The 25,441-nt window shown below is 33.8% G+C and overlaps 2 protein-coding genes across 3 annotated transcripts; both read left to right on the forward strand.

The window, feature by feature from the left end:
- Positions 1–4,634: 4,634 nt before the first annotated feature.
- On the forward strand, positions 4,635–13,041 carry LOC136211051 (uncharacterized). Its single transcript, XM_066002571.1, has 5 exons — positions 4,635–4,878; positions 6,388–8,236; positions 9,690–9,750; positions 9,969–10,192; positions 12,845–13,041. Exons 1-5 carry the CDS (start codon positions 4,764–4,766, stop codon positions 12,915–12,917), a joined length of 2,322 nt encoding a protein of 773 aa, XP_065858643.1. The 5' UTR covers positions 4,635–4,763; the 3' UTR covers positions 12,918–13,041.
- Positions 13,042–17,924: 4,883 nt separating this feature from the next.
- On the forward strand, positions 17,925–24,064 carry LOC136211052 (protein trichome birefringence-like 23). Of its 2 annotated transcripts, none has more exons than XM_066002573.1 (4): positions 17,925–18,529; positions 18,733–18,822; positions 20,107–20,393; positions 22,571–24,064. In XM_066002573.1, the coding sequence occupies exons 1-4, from the start codon at positions 18,187–18,189 to the stop codon at positions 23,342–23,344; spliced, it is 1,494 nt and encodes a 497-aa protein (XP_065858645.1). In that variant the 5' UTR covers positions 17,925–18,186; the 3' UTR covers positions 23,345–24,064. The 2 variants fall into 2 exon arrangements, with proteins under 2 accessions (XP_065858645.1, XP_065858644.1); XM_066002572.1 differs by having other exon boundaries at positions 17,926–18,529; positions 20,104–20,393.
- Positions 24,065–25,441: the final 1,377 nt, after the last annotated feature.

Genomic DNA, 25,441 nt, shown 5'->3' on the forward strand with positions numbered 1-25,441 from the left:
GTGGACAGGCAGGCGCCCCGCGTGTTTGCCCATTCCATTGACAATTTCCTGCATGAGGATCAAATTTAGGCCTGATGTCATGAACATGCCCCGCGTGGACAGACAGACGCCCCACGTGTTTGCCCATTCCGTTGATAATTGACTCTGTGTGGATCAGATTCAGACTGGTTGTCATAACCACGCCCCGCGTAGGTTGGAGTACGCCCCACGTGGTTGAGCCTCTGAGGTTTAATAGCTTGAACCATGCCTTTGACGCCCCGCGTACCTGAGCTTTTGAAACTTAGATTGAAGAATTGCTCATGTATGCCCCCCGTAAAAGTGAAAACGCCCCGCGTACCTGAGCTTCTGAAACTTAGATTTAAGAATTGCTCATGTACGCCCTGCGTATAGGTAGAGACGCCCCGCGTGGTGTCTGTGAATTTTACTCCTTTATTCGTACCTGCGAAATACAATTCTTGAGAGCCGAGTTAGTTTGACGTTTATTTTTCTGAAATTAACTGAAAACAAAGGAAATTAATCAAAAGCATAAAATTTATTTTTATTTTATTATTTTATTAAAAACACATTATTTTTGTAATTAAACTCACTTATTTAGTCCACAATTAAACCGTTATTCACGCTAAAAGATAGGGACGAAATGCCCCTATCAGGTACGGATAATGAAAAAAATAAACGGATAAAGGTTTGAGATTGAGACTACTCATTAGTACCCTATCAATTTCCATATCTACTCATACATTTACTTTACCTTAAAAAATCTCAAAACAAACAAAGCGTAAGGAACCGAGGTGGATATACCCCTCTCTCTCTACTGACAGACTTAAATTGATTGTTCAAAATAAGATGTGAGCTGTCATATTCACCGAACACTTTAAAAAAAATAAAGAACAATTACATAAATCTTTTAAAATAACAAACCAATTTTTAACAATCTCAAAATTATAAGAGAAATCAGAAACATGATTAGTAATAACATTGGCTGATAAAAGACGATCAAAGTGAATAGACAATCGAAACAAGTTCATTGTATTTGAGCAACTAGGGCAGAGACAGGGGTCCGACTCCTACAGTCGTCGGAATCATTGTGACTAGAGGTAGTTTCGGCCCTCAATCTTTATAAAATTTGAAACTGTGGTGGTTTCGGCTCTTTGCCTTTAAGAAATTTTGATGGATGTTGAATTAATACTCCAAAATTGACCCAGGTTTTGTTAGACTCTCTCTAAATCCAAAATTTAAATCTTTTTAGTTTGTTAGGCCCTTCTTAAATCCAAATTTCTAATTTTTTTTGTTTGTTAGGTCCTCATTAAATTCAATTTTCTAATTTTTTTTAGCCTACTATACCCTCCTTAAATTCGATTTCTTTCTATTAAACATAATTTTTTTTTACATGAGACAATATAATTTAATTTTGAAAAATTTTACATTGGTATCTAAAAATTAGTTTATTAATACATATATTAAAAAAAATTAAACAAATTTGATTTAGAAAAAAAAAATTAAATAAAATCGACATCCGACCAACTAATTATGTATTCGGCATGCCAATGAGGGTTGGTCCGAGTGGTAAGGCGTTGAACCTCAAACCTTTTCGATTCCCCACTCCGTTAAAATTTAGCCCTCATTTGTAGGTGATCTGTAAATTCCACTGTAAACCCTAATCGAGGTCTGTGGTTTACCCTGACTTTGGGAGTGGGTAGACCTATCCTTACCTAAACTTTTTTCTACCAAAAAAAATTATGTATTCGGCATTGGAGCCAACTAGACCTGTCCATGGGCCGGGCTGGGCCGGGCCAGTCGGATTTTTAAGTAAAAATGTTCAGCCCAAGCCCAGCCCAGCCCACAATTAATTTAGCCGGGCTCGGGCCGGGCTGGGCTCGGGCTTAAAAATCAAATCCCGAGCCCAACCCATATAAGCCCACCTAAATATATATATATATATATATATATATATATATATATATAATTGTTAATTATAAAAAAATAAATATTATACTTAAAAATAAATATTTAATATATAAATATACATTTATTAATTAATATTAATAAGCGGGTCGGGCTGGGCCGGCCCGTGTTATTTTTATTAATCCCAAGCCCGCCCAAAAAATAGACGAGCTTTGGCGGGCCTGGGTCGGACTGGACCGATGAACAATTTTTATTATCCAAGCCCGGTTCAAGGGACACGGGCCTGGGCGGGCCGGACGGGTACCCGGGCCCGTGGACAGGTCCAGAGCCAACTGAGAGCTTTTTGGATAGATATATCATCTTATAAATTTTATTTTTTTATAGAAGTTGTCATAATTAATGTGGTGGTTAAGAATATTGACTTTGTCACATGGATTATATGCATTCATTAAATAATATGTTAAAAATATAAAATTGGACATAGGCATCTTGGATGACCATTTCTTACTTTTATTTTATTAAAACAAAGTCAAGCATTTATTAAAAAAAGAAAAAAAAAACAAAGTCACTTAGCTAAAATGTATTTTCAACCAAATTATATTGTTTATTCTCATAAAAAAAAATGTATTGTTAAATAATAAATTTAAAAATCGTGTTTTATAATTGGTATAATACTCATTGACTCCCTAAACTATGACTTTAAAGTTAATTAGGATCTTAAATTATCAAAATCAACAATCAGATCCTGAACTAATAAAAAAAAACATCAATTGAATCTTTATTCAAAACAAAAATCATCAATTGAGGTTTAATCGAAAATCATTTAATTAAACAGTTTCAGACACTTTTCTACAAGCTCAATATAGAAGTTATTACCGTCTATATCAAACAGTCACAATTTCTGATTTTAGGATACGATAGATACTCAAATTGATGATTTTTGCTTAGTTCAGGGACCCCATTAATGATTTTGATAGTTTAGGGTTCTAATTGATTTTAAATCTTTAGTTTAGGGGTATAAATGGATATAATGCCTTTATATATATGAACTTGAGTAAAAAACTTAGATGGTCCTTTAAACTTTTAAAATATCCCATAGCCCTCCAACTTATTCAAAATATCTGAATTATCTCTTAATTTGGTTAAAATATAATTAATTAATTATTCGGTTATAAAAAAAGATAAACTGTAGGAGAAGATATATTACGCGCGCATTGAAGCGCGCATTGAAACGTTATTACATAATTCATAGAATATATTAAATATATTAGAAAAAAAAACTATTTGCTCAATTATATTACTTATTAGAACCTCATTAAAATATAATAAAAATTTAAATTCTTACTTGTCCAACTATAATACTTATCATGTCTGATATTAAAATCTCGTTATCCTGTTTTACTTTTCCAAAGCACGTGCAACATACTTTCTATATGCAGCTTACTTAAGTGAATGATTAATTGATTATATTTTATGCAAGTTGATAGTCTATCGAAATATTGTAAGCAAGTTAAGGAAGGTATCGGGACAATATGAAATTTAGGAGCCCATCAAACTTTTTGGATAAATCTAGGAGGAAGATGATGTATTAAGCGTAGTTTATATATTGTAAATGATTATACATAATAAGAGCAAAAATATCTATGCTGTTTATCACCATGAGCAATTTTACTCTTAACGTTTAAAACGGTGCGATTTTTCTCTAATGTTGACAGCCAAAAACAATTTTACTCCTAATGTTTGTAAGTTGGGTCAATTTCAAACATTATTATAAAGCACGTATATTTTGTTATATTAGTTGGTTCTAAAAAGATTTTATATTTTTTTTTTATGGTTTGATAATAGAATTGGAGATTAATATTTATTTATAAATTCCACAAAATATTTGAATTTTCTTTTGTCCAGTTCTTACAAAAGACAGTATATATTCTTAATCTTTTTCACGTCTAATCACATGTTTATGATCTATAACTAATGGGTAATAAAATGATGCACATGTGAAATGTAGATGACAATTTTCATGACCGAGAAGACAGTTTGATAAATTATTTATTGAATTGGTCCAAGTTTGTCGATTTTTGGTGAAAAATTGCTTTTGGCTATCAATTTAGGGGTAAAATTACACCATTTTGGATGATACGAGTAAAATTGCTCCCCGCGGTAAATGTTAGGAGCATTTTTACATGCTATCCCTACGTAATATAAAGGATAAATAATTTATTAGTCCTCATCTTTTTACATAACATACTGTTTAGTCCATCTATTTTTAAAAAACACATTAAAAGTCCACGTCTTTTGTCAAATATTAATTCTTTGGTCATTTTTTCTATTTTTTTTAGAGGTTTAACTGAACACACCTTAACTTTCAGGACGGTCATATTACAATACAAAATGGTTTTTGCTATTCTGTTATTTTCTGTCTGTCTGTTTATGCCAAATATAACGGTTAAAAATCTAAAAGAAATAAACAGAAGGATCAAAAGGTTAATATTAACAAAATATAAAAATCTTATAATACGTTTTTCAAAATACTATGTATTAGTTATAAGATGGGGGATTAATAAATTATTTACACCCATATAAATTGTACATCACAAAAAAAAAAAATCTCTTTTGGTAGTTTCTTTCAAAATTCAATTATTATTATTTTCCAAATTTCCCAATTTAGCCTCATGTTTTCTGTTTGTTTCCGCAGAAAATTTCAAAAGATTGACTTTTATATTTTTGTAAAGTTTTCGCTTTTTAAATCCGTGTCGGTTGATGATTTCTTCGTCTTAAATAGGAATTCGTCAATTTGTTTTAAAAGGTTGTGAATTTTTGGTCTGGGTTTTTTCTTTTTTTCCTCCTTTTGAGGTTTATCAATGGCAGAAGGACTGAAAGTTCGTTTAGTTCGTTGCCCAAAGTGTGAAAATCTGTTACAAGAGCTTCCTGACTACTCAGTTTATCGATGTGGTGGTTGTGGTGCTTTTCTTCGAGGTTAGTTTTCTTCTTACTTTTTATGGGTTTTTCTGTTTTCTATTCTTTGTTTGGTTACCGAGAAAGTGAGGGAAAAGAGAAACAAATTTGTAAGGGTAAACTACATCCATGGCTATTGAAAATTTTAATTGTGGACGCCAAACTTTAATTCTTAATAGTATGGCAATTGAACTTCACATTTTTTTTTACACCCGCGACCATTCAATGCTCTAAAACGACTTTGACTGTCTCAAAATAAAAATTCAAAGAATTAATTATATTCTAAGTAATTTTAATTCTTAAAAATTTTCGTTTTGAGGTTATTTAGCTTATTTAGGTTATTTAGCTATTGTTTGGTTAGGAGAGTGATTGAATTTTTAGGAAGAAAGCTCACTGGTTTTGGAAAACTTTCATTTTTGAATTTTTTCATTTTGAAGTCCTCCTTTCGAGGAGTTAGTTAAAATTGAGTGGTCAACTATATTAAAAAAAAAAAGTGTAAAGTTCACTGCTAACGCAGTTAAGAATTGAAATTCAGTGGCTACAATGTTAAAATGGATAAAGTTCAATGGTCATGGGTGTAATTTACCCGAAATACGTCTATATGTTGCACAACAAACTTTGATTTTAAATGTGTAACGTTTTGGGAAACATTTCGGAAATCTAAACTCTCATTAACTTTTACTAAACATTTCGGGTCACATTTCTGTAATTCAAGAAAATTTGGTATTCATTTCCTATTTCCTAGATGTATTGTGCTTTCAGAAGTATATCAATTTGTTTAGTAAGACTTATATGCACAGGGCTGCAAATGAGACGAGCCTCCTTCAGCTCGGTAAAACTTGATAGTATTTGGTTTGATATATAAACGAGTCGAGGTTCAGTATTGAGAAACTCGGCTCAAAAGCTTCTGAGCAGGCTCCATTACAGGTTCATGAATAAGCTCGATAATCACGTTCATGAACACGCTCTTGAACAAGTTTGGTTCGATGTATATAGTTTTGTGTTAAAAAAATTCAAATGAACATAATAACAAGTTGTTCACGATTAAAGTTTATGAACAGAATTAACAAGATGCTCGTGAACAAACTCGCGAGCAGCTCAATCGTATGTTGAGCTCAAGCTCATCAATTTTCTGACGAGCTGAGCAGACCAAAGCTCGGCTCAGTTGTTTGCGATTGAAGTTTATGAACAGAATTAACAAGTCCCTCGCAAGCTCAGGAATAGTATGTTGAGCTTAAGCTCGTCAATTTTCTGACGAGCTAAACATGAGCAAGCCAAAACTCGGCTCGATTATAGTCCATGTGTATCTTTTTAATGTACATATATAAAAGATTAAACATACACATCCTTATAATTTTAAAAATTTATGACTATACCCTTCTATTTTTATTATTTACACGTTTCCCCGCGTTTCCATTTCCTATATTTTCTTACAAATATCTGTTCTCGCTGTCCATTTCAATTTCAGTTTCTTATCCGTTTCCGTTTCCATGTAACATAAATATTGAGTTATGGTTTTTGGTTTCACAGCAAAGAAAAAATTGTCTGTAAATGGTGGACCATCAAAGAAGCTTGAAAAGGAGAAAAATGAAGAAGATTTTGAGAAATTGGAGAGTTTATCAGTTAGAGAAAATGATGATTATTTAGACTTTACATCTGCAAATGAGGAGGAGATTAATGGGGATTTTCTTAATAAGCGAAACGATAGAATCTTTAAGCAACCAATTCGGCCTTTCGTTGATCATATGAGCGTGTCAAACGAGTCGTGTCAAGCGGATTATACCATGAATAGATCTAAGTCAGTTTATTCAAATAAGGGAAAAGTTTCAGTGTCTCCTCAGTCTGTGAGATCAAAAGCTGTTCTGAGCAACTGGGATTCGGATACGGATACATATCCGAATCGAATGGTTGACAATCGAAGCAGATTTTCGAGTTTTGCTTATCCGGGGAAGGGAACTTCTAGCTATGGTAACCAAGTGAAGAATTTTGATGATGCTAATGGTAACAGATTTGGACATTTAGAGCAGGACCGTGTCGAGCTGCTAAGGAAGTTGGATGAATTGAAAGAACAAATCTGCCGAAATGATTCTGTGAAGCATGTCGAAAGGCGGGCCTATTTTGAGCAGTTTGATCAAGAAATGGAGAGGAAAAACTTCTACATTCCTCAGCCGTGTGCAAATGTGTTTCCTGTTCAGTCTCGTGATTATTCGCACGGGGAATACATCGATTTCGAACAAGAACAGTTCGTATCTTATAGCCGAAGAAGTTTGTATCACAGGCCAGCTTGTCCATGTATCCGCTGCTGCAACACAATACAGCACGATCCTTACGAAGTCTCTGCTGCTGCTGCTGTTTTTGATGAGAAAAGATCTATAGCAAATCGTTTCGTTTTGCCTTCGAATGATGCAAAGTCCGGTTCTAGATGGCCTAGTGATTACGTTGATCCGAATATTGGTACGTTTCGTCCAGGGAAGGCAGCTGCATTGCCTTTAAAAGATGCAAAGTCCGGTTCTAGATGGCCTAGTGACCACACTGATTCAGATATTGATACGTTTCGTCCAGGGAAGGCAGCTGCATTGCCTTCAAAAGATGCAAAGTCCGGTTCTAGATGGCCTAGTGATTACGTTGACCCGAATATTGGTGCATTTCGTCCAGGGAAGATGGCTGCATTGCCTTCCAAAGATGCAAAGTCCGGTTCTAGATCGCCTAGTGATTACATTGATTCGAATATTGGTACATTTCGTCCAGGGAAGGCAGCTGCATTGCCTTCGAAAGATGCAAAGTCCGGTTCTTCTAGATGGCCTAGTGACTACACTGATTCGAGCATTGGTACATTTCGTCCAGCAGTATCCCAACGAAACGTGCATCCTATTACGGGCGGATCACCTTTTATAACATGTTCTAGCTGCTTCGAGGTACTAAAACTACCTAAATTTCGGAACAAAAACCAGCATAACATCAAATGTGGTGCTTGCTCAACTGTACTATCCTTAAAATCTAAGAGCAACAAGCTAATCATCACCATTCGGGACGACAACGCGTCGAAAGAAGATCTCTCGAGGCCGCGTAATGGCGAGGAAACAAAATGCTCGGTCAATTTCGATAATGCTGATTACAAGAGCGGTTTCTCATACATTTCCGAGGGGCAAAGTAAAGATAATGCAATTGATATGAATTCTTGTGAGAAAAACTTGGAGAAAAATGTATCATCAGAAACTGAAATTGAATTTTCTTCAATTGAGTGTGATTTATCTCAAGATTCCATTGAGGTGAAAGTCAGTGAAAAAGCTTCTGTTTTTGTTAATGGACAGCCTATTCTGGATCATGTTGTGAAAAAGGTTGAGAAGGTTGCAGGTCCAATTCAACCTGGAGATTACTGGTAAGTAGTCACTAGATGGTTACAAAATTCAAATTTGTGTCTGAAATTTTATTTTGCGTAAATAATTTATTATTCCGGACATTTTTACCTAATATATTGTTTAGTCCTCGTATTTTAATAATACACTATATAGTCCTTAAATTTTGTTTTATTCAATCATTTAGTCCTATGTAAAAGGATTAAATTGTTTAATAATTCAAATATTTGAGGGATGTAACTGTTGAATAGAACAAAAGTTAAGGATTAAACGGTGGACTAAATAAGGTGTGAGGTAAAAATATAAGGACTAATAAATTATTTACCTTTTATTTTTGTTCTGATAAAATTAGATTGGCAATTTTTTTTAGGATTATAATAGAGCGCAGTTTTGGTCTGTTCATGCTCGGCTAGGTGCAAAATAGATGAGCTTCAGCTTAGTTCGAGCTCAATATCATGTTCGAGCTCGGTTTAGTACGAAAATTATCTCATCGTTGAGCTGCTCATGAGTAGCTCGTTTATTTGTTCACGAGCTTTGCTCGAGAGCAGCTTGTTAGTTCTGTTCATAAACTTTGCGCGCGAACAATTTATTAATTATATTTATAAGCTAAGTAGCATGGAAACCTACAAAATTAAAGTTTCATACAGAACTGCGTAGCTTTACATTTCTCCATTTACAGAAATATTATTATAAAAAAAATAATCGAACTGAGCTTCCTCACGAGCCTGTTCATGAACATTATAATCGAGTTTATTCATGAGCTTGTTTACGAATACATAAACGAGCCTGCTCGAGTTCGTCGTGTTCACCCTTGGGCCCCTTTCCAGATGGAGGTTCCCCTAAAACCATCCCTCCTAGGGTGGATTATGATGGGAGTGCAACGGACCTGGTGCACCTCTCTCTCTCCAATTGAATTAAACCTTTAAGCTAATAGTTAAAGGTACACTCTATATTAATATCTGATAGAGCTGACGTGACATTTGTCATGGAACCGATTGAACTAAAAGCTCAAGCTGCCAGGAATCGAACCCTGTACCAGGGTCACACCGGCTCTGATACCATGTCATGGAACCGTTGAACTAAAAGCTGGAACTGATAGTTAAGGTCCAATCATAGATCTTATATTAATCTCTGACACACTCCCACATGCAAATGCCTACTGGGCTTGCAGCCTACACAACACAGACCCATCCCGCCATGTGTTTTTAATTCCACAAATCTGAGGTTGCCAGGACTCAAACCCTCAACCGTTTGGTCCTAGAGGCTTTGATACCATGTCATGGAACCTTTTGAATTAAAAGCTCAAACTGATAGTTAAGTTCCAATCATAGATCTTATATTAATCTCTCACAAACCTGGTTGTTTTAACTATTCAAATTGGGTGAAATTATACTATGCTATCATAGTTTCATGACATTTATTAGAATATTGCTATTGTGAGCTTGAACCCTTCATAATAACAGTCAATTTAAACAGGTATGATTTTGAAGCTGGATTTTGGGGTGTAATGGGACATCCTTGCCTTGGCATAATTCCTGTAAGTTTTTTTTTTTTGGACAAGGCATCGTAATCGTCTTTAATCTTTTCGATTTTTGTTGATTATGTTTCGATTTGACAAATTGGGTACAATAAAAGTTAGTTGTGAAGTAAATGTAAAGCTCGGTTAAAAGATCGTTATTCATTTTATCTGTGATTAAAATTATTACATTTTTTTACAGTTTGAAAGATCGTTATTCATTTCATCTGTTTTTGCAGCCGTTTATCGCGGAGTTTAATTATCCGATGACAAGAAATTGTGGAGACGGAAACACTAGTGTGTTCGTGAATGGAAGAGAGCTAAATGAGAAAGATTTGAAACTACTTGCAAGCAGAGGATTACCAACCACAGAAGACAAGTTTTATATAATTGAAATTTCAGGCAGAGTTTATGATAAAGATTCTGTAGAATTGCTATGTACTCTTGGTAAACTTGCCCCTACGTAAGTCTTTCTTCCCTTTTTCTCTAATTATCAACTCCTAAGTCCGGGATAAGGTACAAAAATAGCCGTATCGTTAGCTGTCAAGAGCAATTTATCCCTAACGTCGTAGCGTACAATTGAGGCTTAATATTGATCATATTCGAGCTGGGTTAAATGCACAATTGATCACTGAACTCATATGGTTGTATCAAAATAGTCACTCAATTTCGATTTGTCTCACTGAACGGTCACTCTGGCGATTTCAGTGATTAAAAAGCACCAGAATGATAACATTGATGACACGTTAGCATGAATCAACTCAGACCTCTGACCGAAACGACATATGACATCCATGTATTAGCCACCTAGCTATCACGTGTCGGTTATTTTTATAGAAAAAAAAAACAAAATTTAGTTTTGTTTCATAAAAATAACTGACACGTGGTTGTCACGTTTCGTTTCGGTCAGAAATCTGAGTTGACTTATGTTGGCGATGTCACCATATCATTATTTCGATAAATTTTAACGACTTAAATTGGCAGAGCGACCTAATTAAGACAAAATTCAAAGTGATTTTATTGAGACAAATTGATGTTGAGTGACCATTTTGAGATAACCATGTAATTTCAGTGACCAATGGTGCATTTAACCCTGATCGAGCTTAACATCATGTTCAAGCTCGGTTCATGAAATTGAGGGCTTAATGTTAACGAGTTGGATTAGTTCTAGACATCATGAAAAAGTCGAGATATTTTGTTCACGAGTTCTACACCAGTTGCATACCAGTTGATTCAGAAAACAAGAGTTTTGCGGTTTTTTGGGATTTTTAGAACAGGTTTAGAGATGAAATGCCTTTACCATCGATAGAGTAATTTAGGCTTTTTTATTCTTTTGTTTTTGTCTAACACGTGATAAGGATCTAGATAAGATGGTCACACGATGCAACGTGTGTACACCTGTTTTTAGTTTGTTACTGATAGATGATAACATAGCGCATAGATAAAATGAAGATAACGAGATCTATGATTGAAGGGAGAGGTCTGTCAATGATGTTTAAAATTGGCTCAACTTGTCAATATTAAGTTTTAAAGGCGTGACATTCTTTTTAAGGATCGGTGTTGTGCTAGTCATAGCAGGCTTGTTTGTGTTTAGTTTATTCTTCTTTTTGTTTGTTGGGCTTTGAGCCTTTTTCTCCGGATATAAAAAACAGTGTTAGGGATAAAATTGCTCTTGGAATGGCAACAATAAGAGTCGTTTTTTGTACCTTATCCCAATCCTTAATCATTTGTTGCCTCGAAGAGGATAAGTACAACAACGGTCACTCAACTTTGTCTGTTGTTTCGGTCACTCATACTCAATTTGTGCTACAAAAATAAGGTAAAAAGCATCAAATTAGTTAGTTGTGAATATCTAATTTAGTTAAAAATGCGTTATTCAATTCATCAGTGTTTGAAATTATAGTTTTTACAATTTGAAATAAAGTTTTTACACATAAAAAAACTGCTTTCAAATTGTGAGAAATATAAATTTCGAACGCATTTGAAGTGTTTGACATTCTGTTAACCGAATGAAAGATCAGAAGTCTCAAAATGCCTTTTATCTTACTTTAATAATATATTCAAGTCTTATTAAATCTGAGTCACGTCATGTCAACCTCCATTAATGTCACATCATCATCAACAAAAGATTTTCCACCCTAGTCTATAATATAAATTCTACTATGCATTGTGACCAATACTGTTCTCTCCATCAAATAATGTTACATCAACATTTAGGCCGACGTGACATTATCTGAATGGACGGAACCAATACTGGTCCCGAGCCATTGTAAAAAATTTCAGGCTATAAATAACAAAAAAAACTGAAATTTTACGGTGGTTCTATTGTTAATGAGATATTAATGAAGCTATCATCGCGTTTCTTAGATTTTGACATGACTTGAGTCCATAGTCAAATCATGTCACTTTAGTTTTTCGATATACCCTTGATTGAGAGATGTTATACGATGCGTCAAGAGTTCCATAATGACATGGAACTCGTGGTAGAGAAATTTTACAATACTTTCAATGGAATACATCCGTCCAATTATATAATGCCATTTGTACACATTTATTTCTTAACACCAATCATGTTCCATGAATTGGTATACATTCATCTTTTGATACACCCAGTGTATATTAGACGTTCTCCTCGCGGAGCTCCCAATAATTTTCCATTGGTCGGACATTTATAATGGCGACTTCACGACAAAATTTAATGTCCGGTTACTTTTATGATACCAATTGAGGTTTAGTGGCAGTAATGAAATACTCCCTCTGTTTCATTTTATTTGTCTTTTAAGGTTTCTACACATATATTAAGAAACCTATTAATTAGCCTAAAAAGTAGTTAAACATTACCTTATTACCCTCTTACAATTAATGCTTAAATTTCTCTGCAAATTTCTTTGCTTTTATTATATGAAGACAAAATTGGAAAAAGCACATTTAATGCTCATTGAAAAGTGTAAAACGTCAAATAATTTGAAACAAAATTTTTTCTTCAAAACGACAATTATTATGAAACGGAGGGAGTAATAAGTAAAGTTGAGTGACTGTAACTGCATTTAACCATCTTAAAATACTAATAATTGTCCTGATTGTGGTTTCTGATTGCTCATATTTTTTTTAACAGAGTTGAGAAGCTGAAAAGAGGCTTTGGAATGAAGGTTCCAAGAAAGCTATTGACAAATGAATTTTTGATCTAAGAATCTTGTTCTGCTGTAGATATATTTTTTAATTTAATCTGGAAAAGCTGATAATGATTAAAATAATTAATATCATTGGTTAAATGAATAATTAAACTTTTGTTAAATTGGTTAATTACCATTACTTTGTCTTTCAAAGTTTTTTTAAACGTCACTTATCATTCCATTAAATTAAAAAGAAAAAATAAGGTATTAAAATAGGTTTATGGTTTTTAGGAAGTGTAAATTTAGGCTCCACGTATAAAATAGCACTAATATAGACTTAACATTAAAAAAAAAAAAAGAGTACAAATTGGAACGTGGTACGTCATTCATATTACTCTGTTAAGTTATGTTAATTGTACGTGGAGAGAGAAATCAAAACTTAACGGAGTAATACGAATGATGTGTCAAATTTCGTTATCAAGACCTAAATTGGTATTCTTTTTTAACACTAGTGCTATTTTATTCGTGGAACTCATATTGATACTTTTCCAAAAACATTAGGTCTATTTTAGAAACTTATCCTAATTAAAAAGTATAAATACAAAAATTAAAAGGAATAAGACCTCTCACCTATACATGTTATGGCCATCAATTACAAGATCCACAAATGGAAGAAAAGTGATTACAACCACACAAATCTATAAATCTACGGGCAAAATGAACCTTTTCGGTTCTTGTTAAAACCGAAAAAAGAATAAATAAAAGAAGTATAGTTAACAGATGTAGATCTAACTAAAAAAATAAGTTTGATAAGGTATATAGATTTCGAACCAAAGAAAAAAAGTAAATATAAAGTTAAAAACTAAAACAAAAACATAAATGAAAGAAGGAAGAAGAAAAATCTCCTATTTGGATCGAGGCTTAAACCTCTATTTAGCCTTTCACCTATCTAAATTTTTATCATTTAATCCATGATCTATTATTTGGTTATATTTGGCCTTTAACCTATTCCAATTTAGTAAAATTTTATCCAATTTTGATGGATACTTAATGAAAATGTAATTCTCTTGACACGTGACAGTATTTTGACACTTAGACTTGATATATTTTATTTTAGAGATTTTTTTTTCATCTTAGAAAATCTATGTGCCAATTAAACTTTAAGACGCTCTATGTATCAAATCCAGCTGTTAAAATATCATCATATATGTCGGGGGATAGCGGATTTGTCAAGTCCCATCCAAATTGACAAAATTTTGGATAGGCAAAGGGTAAATAACACTTTAAGCCTTTGGATCAACTATTAACTACAATTATACTCTAATTTCTTTTTGTAAATTTATTGTTATTTATATCATCAAGTCGTGAGGGTGGAGTAGGGTAGGGTGTGTATCGGTTCTGTTTAAATTTGTGACATTTTAGTTTCGGTTCGTTTAAACCGAACTGATTGAATTTGGTTTTCGGTTCATTTTTTTACATTTCAGTTTCGGCGTCGGTTTTAGTGTTAGGTGCATTTCGGTATTCGATTTGGTTTGAAAAATATATATATATATAAAAAAAACTGAACAACACCAAATTACACATATTTTATATTATTTTATATATATATACACACATGTATATTCGATGTTACAAATTTAGTGTTTTTATAATATTATTGAGATAATAAGCCAATATAAATATATTTTGAAAATATTTCAAATTTTTTTAGATAAATTTAATAAGAAAATATTGTAATTTTTATTTTTAATATTCAGTTATTTCGGTTCGGTTTGATTTTAAATCGATACACCCCTAGAATAGGGTGTTATTGAGCCGGAGGGTAAATATGTGGTTGACATTTTCCATAATAGAGAATATGATGTCTCAAAGTTATGGTAAGTTTATTAATTGTTGTCGCGGGTTAGCATACAGTTGTAATGAAGTTCATATTTCTCATATCAATCGATCAACGATAGGGTGGTAGATAGGGGTGTTCATCGGTCGGTCGGTTCGGTTTGAAAACCGAACCGAAATAACCAAAAATCGAATAGCCTCAAAAATAAAAACCGAACCTAACCAAATAATAATAAATAACCGAACCAAACTGACCGAATTATTTCGGTTGGTTTGGTTTGATTATTCGGTTTCCTTATATTAAAAAAATTCATTAACAATTATTTTTATGTAAGGTTAATATTATACCGTTAATGATGTTGTTGGGTATTTACTTATATATACAACAATTTTTATTTTTATTTTTCTTTTTGGATTGAAAGAAAAAAAGAATAGAAAGAAAAAACATAGAAATTTTATATAGAAATGAAACCAATCTTAATTCTAAATATGAATTAGTGTACAATTGTACTAAATTAGTAGACAAACATTAAATAGACCAATAATATAATCAGTTATAAGTAATATGAATTAGTGTACAATTGTACTAAATTAGTAGACAAACATTAAATAGACCAATAATATAATCAGTTACATGCAATCCAAAAACTATCATACTTAACCAAGATTCTAATAATATAATTGTAAATCAAATATAACTTAGAACAATAAATGACATACACTAATTATTTAATAAATCTAATTTCTAATTATATTTAATTTATTTCGGTCTGTTCGGTTAATTCGGTAATTTTGATTTAAAAACCGAACCGACCGAAATTACCAAAATATTATAAAAAATAAAATCAAAACCGAACCTAATAGACCGAAAAACCAAAATCTATCGGTTCGGTCGGTTATTTCGGTTCGGTTCGGTTTTTGAACACCCCTAGTGGTAGATGGGTTAGCCGAAACTTCTTTTGGGCTAATCCGATATTCTAGAATTCAGCTCTTCAGTTTGTGAGATCCGTGGTGTCTGATGTATCTAGTTATTCTTTAATAAAATAAAGTCTTCTCTTTAAAAACTTTTTTGTATAGTAATGTTTATTTTTAATCTATTTTGTATAAAATATAAATTCAAGATGTATTTATCCATAATTAGATAATTATTCAGGTATAATAATGATGGAAATAAATCTCAAGTTGGATTTCCATTTAGCACATCCTCCATAATTAGATAATTATTCAGATATTAAGACTCTAAAAAGGAGATTAGTCTTAATATCAACTAATTTAAAATTAGAATTATCCAATCAGGATTTGCAGTTGAAAATAAAATAATCATTGAGAGTGTAATCCTAATATTATTTTTCTAATAATCCATACAAAAATATACATAATATAATAGGACATGGAAGATATTTTAGACAAAATCATGAAGTAACCATGTGAAAAAGTTACAAAAATATATGTATTTAATTTGACCTTTTGGTATACTTTTTGAGTAGTAAGCTGAAAATAGTATTTTAAATCATTAATTTTTTTTTCGCTTAATACGTTATTTGTCCCCTGAATTTGTCCAAAAAACTTGATTGGCCTCCTAAACTTTCAAAGTGTTCCGATAGCCCTCTCAACTTGTATAAAATATTCAGTTAGCCCTCAGAACTTGCATAAAATGTAATCAATTGATCACTCGGTTGCAAAAATAAAAAATAAGTTAAATGCGGAAAATGTATTACAAGAGTCTTAAAAAAAGTAAAACAACCAGTATATGGTTCTAGCATTAGAGAAGACAAGTTGTATAGTTGAGCAAATAATAACTTCATTTTTAATCTATTTTTTAATTATGCAATAACATTCTAAAATGCGTGGAATACATTTTCCGCATTTAACTTACTTTTTTGCAATCGAGTGATCAATTGATTACATTTTACGTAAGTTCAAGGGGCTAATTGAACATTTTATGCAAGTTGAGAGGGTTATCGAAATGCTTTGAAAGTTCAGGGGGCGAATCAAGCTTTTTGGACAAATCCTTGAGTTTAATGAACCTCTCGAATATCAATAGCTCCATCTTCCCTAATCGAAAAATTTCCAACAATACGTTTTGAAAACAATAAACATAAGCTATTAAAAATATTAAAGTCTTTAAAAAAGATTGAAATATTAAAGTATCTCCAAGAGACTCTTAGTGCACTCTCTAAAAAAATATAAATAATTGACTCTTAGTGATTTAAAAGTAATTAAGACATATCATCTCCAGCAATACTCCTCATATTCACTCTTTATTTATTATTTATCATTAAAATTATTAATTGTTGTTATGTTTACTAATAGTGAGATGAGAGAGACTCCTCAATAAAAAATGAATTAAGGAGTCACTAAGAGGTGGAAAGAGAGGGGATCGAGAGGCTCTTAGTGATTTGAGGAGCCACTAAGACGATGTTGGAGTTGATTTTTAATTCTCTCTTCTCAAATTTTAACTTCAAAGCCAACTAAGAGACTGTTGGTAGGGCTGTAATTGAGCCGAGCGGAGCTTTGGCCTGCTCAAACTTCGCTCGCTATAAAATTTCGAGCTTGAGCCTGAACCGAGCTTTGGTTTTCTCAAAGTCGGCTCAGCTCATTAGAAAATAAAACGAGTTCGAGCCGAACTTTGAGCTTGTTTCGAGCCCAAAATCCTCTCTAAACTTGGTTCATTAAGAAAATTATCTAACCATAAATTGTTTGTGAGTAAATCGTTAATTATATTTATGAAGTTTGCTCGCAAATAGTTCGTCTATTACTCATTTATTATGTTTGTGAACGAACTCATCTAATAGCAAAATAAATAATATTAAGTTTAGATATTTATGAACTAATACAAAACTATATAGTTTTCTACAAAACTAAAATTATATGTTCTAATCGAGCCTGCTCGTGAGCTTTCGAACCGAGTTTTGGCCTGCTCAAGCTCGACTCGTTTACGAACCAAGCCAGTAAATCGAACCGAATCGAGCCGAGCTTTTATCGAACCGACCACCGAGCCGCTCGCGAGCGGCTCAGCTCATTACTAACTAAAAACTTCATTTTTAATTTATTATGTGGATTATGTAATAACATTTTAAGGTGTGTGCAGTATATATTTCGCATGTAATTTATTTTTTTTATTTACAATCGAGTGATTAATTGATTATATATATATATATATATATATATTTTTTTTTTTTACGTATGTTGGGTTGAAAATAATGGATGAAGGCAAAAGGAAAAGAGAAAAAAAGGGGGAAAAAAAAGAGTGACCAGTGAGGAACAATCTTTCTTCCAAATTTCATTTTCTTTTCTCTGTATCAGTTATTAGTTATTCCTCCCATAAATAACATAATTCATGACCATTTATTGACTGTACTCATTGTCGGTCGCTTGATTCATCTTTTCTACTCAAACAAACCCATTCAATTCTTCATCATCATTGCTCAATTTCACCTCAACATCTCTGAAATCAAATCCAATTCGAGCAAACACAACAAATCAGAGCAGATCAGTGGAAAGAAAAATGAAATTAATTTCGAAAATCTGGTCTCTGAACAAGCACAATCATTGGTTATTGAAGCTAGCTGTTGTCGTTCTATTAACAGGTTTTGCTTTCAAGCTCTTCTTCTATCAAACTGCTAGATTTGAACCCGATTTGGATGAGGCTTTTGTAGAGAAAAATGAACTCGGAAATGCTCGTTTTTCCGATGGTTTCTCAAAACCGCCTGTTGCTGCTGTTGATGTTCAAAATCCACCTCCTCCTCTTGATAGTGCAGAGTTAGATACTCCTGCTGCTGTTGAGATTCCTAAGGCGAATGTTTCTGTTGATGTGCAGCAAACTGAAGATGAAGCGCCGCCGCCGGAAGGTAATTGAAGTTGTGTGGTTTGAGTTCGGTTTTTGTTTTTGCTGATTTCGCTCTTCCTTTTTCCTCCATTTTGGTCCAGTGTATTAAGTTAGCTGGTTAGGGGAATCATCTTAATCAAGAAATAGGGCTTTAGTAGCTTGAGATCTAAAGAGACTGTGCCGATTTGAATTATGAGATTTTGGGGTTTTTTTATCAACTTGCAGAGTTAAATTCTCCTGCTGCTGTTGAAACTTCAAAGGCGAATGTTTCTGTTGATGTGCAGCAAACTGAAGATGAAGCGCCGCCGCCGGAAGGTAATTGAACTTGTGTGGTTTGAGTTGGGTTTTTTTGCTGATTTCGCTCTTCCTTTTCCTCCATTTTGGTCCAGTGTATTAAGTTAGCTGGTTACGGGAATCATCTTAATCAAGAAATAGGGCTTTAGTAGCTTGAGATCTAAAGAGATTGTTCCGATTTGAAATATGAGATTTTGGGGGTTTTTTTTTATCAACTATTACATTTTAGGTTTTTGCAGATCTGTCATTACCCTTTTAGTTGTGTTCTACATAAGGTTATTGTTTCTTATTTTGTTTGGTTTTCTTAACTAGAATAGGAATTGAAAAATTCTAGTTGATTGAAAACTTTTGGCTTAATATATTAGGAATCTTTTCCTAGGTGTCTGAGCTTGCTTAAAGTGATATGATTAATCTGTAGGTCATGCGTGTCACAACAAAGTAGAGATTTGGATAAGTTGGAGCCTATGTTGCACGGAAACTCTTCTTCGTTGGCGTTTCTAAGTTTTGTGTCCGTTTCCTTTCTGTTTCCATTACTGTTTCGTAGCTATTTTTTCATCAAAGGGTCACTCTAATCAAGTTTATGAGGCAAATAGTCACTTTAAACAAGTTCACGAGGCTAATGAAACATTTTAAAGTTTGGAATGGCAATCGTATTATTTGGCCCGAGTATAGGAGATCATTGATGTATTAAGCCAAAACTTTCTCTTTCGTTAAATCCTTTTCGGAAAAGATAAGCATTGTTTGCTTATTTATTTTTTCCGAGAGTTTGATAGCTTGTATTCTTGGGATATGCATATGAATCAACCTTTGGGTATCACTGGGTCTAATAGAATCTTAGAGCTACAAACTTAGGTAAAGGATGAGATTTTTAGTGCTGTACCAACTCGTCTATTACTAATGAATTATATGCTCTTCGTTGCCTGTGAATTTAGGCAAACCATATAAATCTCATGTTCTTATCATTGCATATCTAATTCCCTATTCCGTATATCAAGCTTATTATAGTCAACCAGGGGTGTAGACAGGGGGCCGCTCAACTGGCCTTCGGAATCACCCCTATCAGATGGTTCCAACCCCTATCTCCGGCAAATTGAGGGTTTGGGGTGCAAGATGGCCGCCCCAAAAGTATCTAGTGGAAAAAAAAAATTAGCTGAAAAAGATGTAAAATGAGATTGAAAAAATACTTTTGGCCCAAAAAAGTGTAGTTAGTGTAAAATTAGCCTCCAACGAAGCAATTCTGTATTCGCCACTGTAGTCAACAGCGATTCGATTCTTAATCCTTATTAAGGTTTGGTTTTGCAGCAGTAGATGAAGGAAAATGTGATCTTTTTGTTGGGGATTGGGTTCCTGAACCATCAGGCCCTTTATACACAAACTCCAGTTGCTCCTTGATTGAGGGTCACCAAAATTGTATGAGAAATGGGCGACCAGATTCAGGTTATTTATACTGGAGATGGAATCCACGAAATTGTGAATTGCCTCCATTTGATGCACAGAGATTTCTGGAGTTGATGACGGATAAAACGTGGGCGTTGATTGGTGATTCGATATCTCGCAACCATGTCCAGTCATTGTTATGCATGCTATCTACAGTAAGTTTTCTGTTGTTGTTTACTGTTTGCTATTTGCTGCTCTTGTTAAATGTTTGTTGTTGCTCGTAGTCGTAGCTAGTAGATATTAGCTGCTTTTCGTTCTAAAATAGCTATTAATAGTTGTTTCGTTACTATAACTAAAAGGAGAACCAAATCTGCACTTGGTTTGCCTCAGTTTTTAAGGTGGGTAAATTACACGTATGACCACTGAATTTTACTTATTTTCACACTATGACCACTAAACTTCAAAACTTAATATAAAAGTCACTCAATTTTATATTTTTTAACATTATAACCACTAAACTTTAACTAATGCTTCAAAATGACCGTTGACGACCACAAAATGGAAATGTTCAAGAATTAAAGTTGTTTAGAAGAACATTTTTTATTTTCCAAAATTGCCATTTGTGGAGCTCTCTCTCTCTCTCAAAATTCACTTTCTCCCTCCTTACCAAACAACACATCAATGACATCAAAACGAAAATTTTGAAAAATTAAAGTTGCTTAGAATATCATCAATTCTTGGAATTTTTTTGAGGTCCTCAACAGTCATTTTGAGGCGATGATTGAAATTTAGTGGCCATAATGTTAGAAATTATAAAGTTGAGTGGCCATATCATGAAAATGAGTAAAGTTCAGTGGCCATGGTGTAATTTATCCTTTTTAAGCTAGTCTTCGCATATGTCCTGTCTGTGCCTTTTCAGTTTGATCCGGATTGCTTTGTTTAGCATAAATTTCGCATAATGTGTAATCATCTAGTCTAATACTATGTACATATTGTCCGCTTTGAATAGTCTGGTCTAATACCATGTAGATATTATCCATTTTCGTCCAAGTCTCATTCATTGAGCCTAACCTCTTTAAAACACATCTACATGTATTGAAAACACATATTACTAGTACAACCTAGTCACTCTTTTCGTTTCCGATGTGGATTCAATTCATCTATACCCACATCATCATCCTTTAAGATTACTCATTGCTTAGGCCGTCCATGCCAACGCCACCCCCTCAGGACAGGTTCGTTACAGAAGAATCCTTGCCTTATTGCACATCTTTTATGTGTTATTTCATGATATGCACGAACCGTACTTAAGTTTGGACAATGTCTCCAATAAGATCACAAAACTATCTTTGCATTTTGCACCAATAAAGTCAGTTTGAATGTTTTCACCGAATTATTGCTCGAGTCAATTCAACCAGGTTACATTATGTGGCACCCATTTTCTCTTAGCTTCCAACCTTTATTTAACCTTAATTAACGTAGTAAATAAACTAACCCGCCCCGAACCCAGTGTCAAAATTTTTTTTTTTATCGGCCTGAAAATTGACTAAGCATTCTAGTCAGTATTTATGGCGAGAATTTGACATGAAAATGTTCAAAATGATTTTATTGGTATAAAATGAAAAGATGAACTATTTTATTGATATAAAATGAACTTTTGTGACCTTATCCGGATTAGGGATGTCAGGCGGCGTGGATTACATTCCCCATTCCCGCTCCCCGACCTATCGTGGATTCCCCGTCCCCGAAACCTCAATGGGGAAAATTTTGTCCCCGTCCTTGTGGGGATCCTTATTCCCTGTTTCATTATTTTTTTAATATATATAAATTTTTTATTCTATTTTTTTTTCCATCTTGGCATTTGGCATAATATAACGATAAATAATAAAATGAAATTTGAGATGAGTGGCGGAAAGAAAGAATAAAATTGACTTAACCTAATAATTATAAAAAGAATCACAAAAAATAAATGTTGAAACGGGGATCCGCGTGGATTCCGGTGGAGACATATCGGAGACATGTACATGGATCCCCACGGGGCGGGCATAGCTATCCCCATCCCTGCTTGCTAGGGAGAAAACAATTCTCATCCCTCCCCATGAGGATTCTAATCGGGGATTCCCCGTCGTGACGGATCTCCGACAGGACGGAGAATCCCTGTCCCGTTTACAGCCCTAATCAGGATATTGTACAAACTTAAGTGAATGTCCGTGAGGTTACCCGAAACGCGTTGTCTGTGCTGTTTTCGTCTTCGTAACTGTTATTACTAACAATTATTTTACTTTCATGGTACCGAATGCTTCTGTTTTTTGCAGTGTTCACTAAATTGCTGCAATTCTGCACTGAACAAAATAAAATAAAATCTTACTGCTTTCTAGCCATGTTTTTCCAGGTTGATCAAGCAATTGAAGTTTACCATGATGAACAATACAAGTCAAAAAGATGGCACTTTCCTTCTTACAACTTTACGATATCGGCTATTTGGTCGCCTTTCCTCGTCGAAGCTGCAATCTTCGAGGACGATAACGGTGTTTCGTCAGCTGAAATTGAGCTACATCTTGACAAACTTGATAAAAACTGGACGAATTTATACCAGAATGTAGACTATGCCATCATCTCTACAGGCAAATGGTTCCTCAAAGCCGCAATCTACCACGAGAACAACACCATAGTCGGCTGCCACATTTGTCCGGGAAAGAACCTGACTGAACAGGGCTTCGTCTTTGCTTACGAGAGAGCCCTTCGGAGCGCTATGGACTTCATTTCAACGTCCAACCACAAAGGGTTGATCTTTTTTAGGACATCGACTCCTGATCATTTCGAGAATGGCGAATGGCACAACGGAGGGACTTGTAAGAAAATAACTCCCACTAAAGACGGTGAGATTGAACTAAAGGACTTAAACAGGATTCTACGAGATGTTGAGTTAGCGGAGTTTGAGAAAGCATCAGTTAAAGCATCCGAAAACGGGGTAAACCTTAAACTTCTTGACTTCACGAAGCTTTTATTATCAAGGCCGGACGGGCATCCAGGTCCATACAGACAGTTCCAACCTTTTGCTGTGGACAAAAATGCCACAGTTCAGAATGACTGTCTGCATTGGTGCTTGCCCGGACCAATTGACTATTGGAACGATGTGATCATGGAGATGGTAGTTAACGGTTGAAACAACCAGTACCTGTATTATTGATGGCGGTTAAAACAGTTAAGAAACGAGCCCGAGTTACGCGGATTAAACCGCTGCTATATGATTCTATGGTAAAAGGATGAATGGAAGTGTTATGAACTGTGAAATGCAGGCTCGGGTCTTTGCCGTCTTCCTTGTTTAACCATCTTATCCGCGGCCATGGTCTTTCGAGCTTGATTCATCCGTGCGGGGTTTTTGACAGTTATTTCAGTATACATTGCAGATAGAGAAGCTCAATTGTAATCCATGTAGTATTATTTAGGGATAAGGTACCAAAATAGCCCTATGATTTTTGGGAAAGTATTAATTTAGGTTCCACGTATAAAATAACACTACTATAGGCTTAACATTTAAAAAAAAAAGTACCAATTTAGGTCTCGGTAACGGGACATGACACGTCATTCATATCACTATGTTAAGTTCTGTCAATTGTACGTGGAGGTAGAAATCAGAACTTAACAGAGTAATATGAATGACGTGTGACATTTTGTTATCGGGCCTAAATTGGTACTTTTTTTTTAAACTTTAAGTCTACATTGATTCTATTTTGTACGTAGAGTCCATCTTGATACTTTTTCACAAACTATAGGTCTATTTTGATACGTTATCCCTATTATTTATCACGTAGTTTCTTCTTCATTTTTATAGGGACTAAATTGAATATGATTCATTGAAGTTAGTGTTTTACTATATATAGCATTGTTCTTCCCATAGATTTCTTAGAAAATGCAAACTTGATAGCAATTAATGATGTTTGAAATTGGTATAGTTTACCAATATTAAGCCGTTAATTACATCATTTATGACGTTAAGAGGTAAAATTGTTATTAATTGACAATATTAGGGCTATTTTTATCACGGTTTAAAAAAATGTGATGTACTAATCAGACAGATGACCCTTAATGATGTAATTAACGGCTTAATATTGGTAAACTATACCAATTTCAAACATCATTAATTGACAATATTAGGGGCATTTTTATGACGGTTTTAAAAAATGTGATGTGTTAATCAGACGGATGACCCTTGAGGATTAATCAGGGATTAGTTGGATATTAACCGGGTATTAAATAGATTTGTATTTTTTTTGTTATATAAATGTAATTAAAATATGTATTATATTATAAAATTAATAATATGTAAATCTGTAACATATATCCTTAAAAACGTGTAAAAAAATATTTTAATAACCATATCATTAAAAAAAATTGAAAGTGTCATTAGAATCTCAACCATACGATGGAAACAAGTAAAAAGCACAATTAAACAAAAATATTTGAAAATAATAAACTCAATTTACCAAAAGTATGCTCATAAGTAAATTATAATAATAAAAACATATTTTCTGTTTGATCGCCGAGTCAGTGGCTTTCAGCCACCTAGGTGTCACGGGACCAGTCATCGGGGCCCGTGTGGCGCTTACTTATCTCCCCCAAAGTAAGCCAATCAAGGGAATTAGATCACACTATCTGCAATAACCACACATGGAGGGTTAGGTATAAGTCATATTGTACGATATAACCATATAGGCAACCATCACATTCATACACACACATGAGGAACATATAAGGCACACAACAATGAACAATACACGGATGATGTTATTCATATATAAGCAGCAGTGTTACATCCAAGAGGTCACATCTCGTAGTAGTAGGGGGATGACTACTAGAGATGGTAGAAAGCCGACATACCTAGTGACAAGTCCAGTGTGACAGGTCACTCCCCCTTAGGGGTGGGCAAAAAAACCGATCAACCCGGTAATCGAACCGAAAATCGATAATCCAAACCGGAAAATTCGGTTAATCGAACCGGTGGTTTTCTTAATGGTTAGAAAAATAGATAGGTTTCGGTTTCGGATTAGAGTGTTCAAAAACCGTGGTTAACGGTTAACCGAACCGTTTAATAAATATAAATTTAAAATATATATATATATATATGCCATTTGACAATAAAGGCAACGCAAATATAAATATAAATATGTACATAGATTATACTGCTTAATATAAATACATAGATTATAACATAGATTAATATAAATATATAACATATATTATACTGTTTTATGGGGTAAAT

The sequence above is a fragment of the Euphorbia lathyris genome, chromosome 1, assembly GCF_963576675.1.
Source record: "Euphorbia lathyris chromosome 1, ddEupLath1.1, whole genome shotgun sequence".
In the NCBI taxonomy this organism is placed as follows: domain Eukaryota; kingdom Viridiplantae; phylum Streptophyta; class Magnoliopsida; order Malpighiales; family Euphorbiaceae; genus Euphorbia; species Euphorbia lathyris.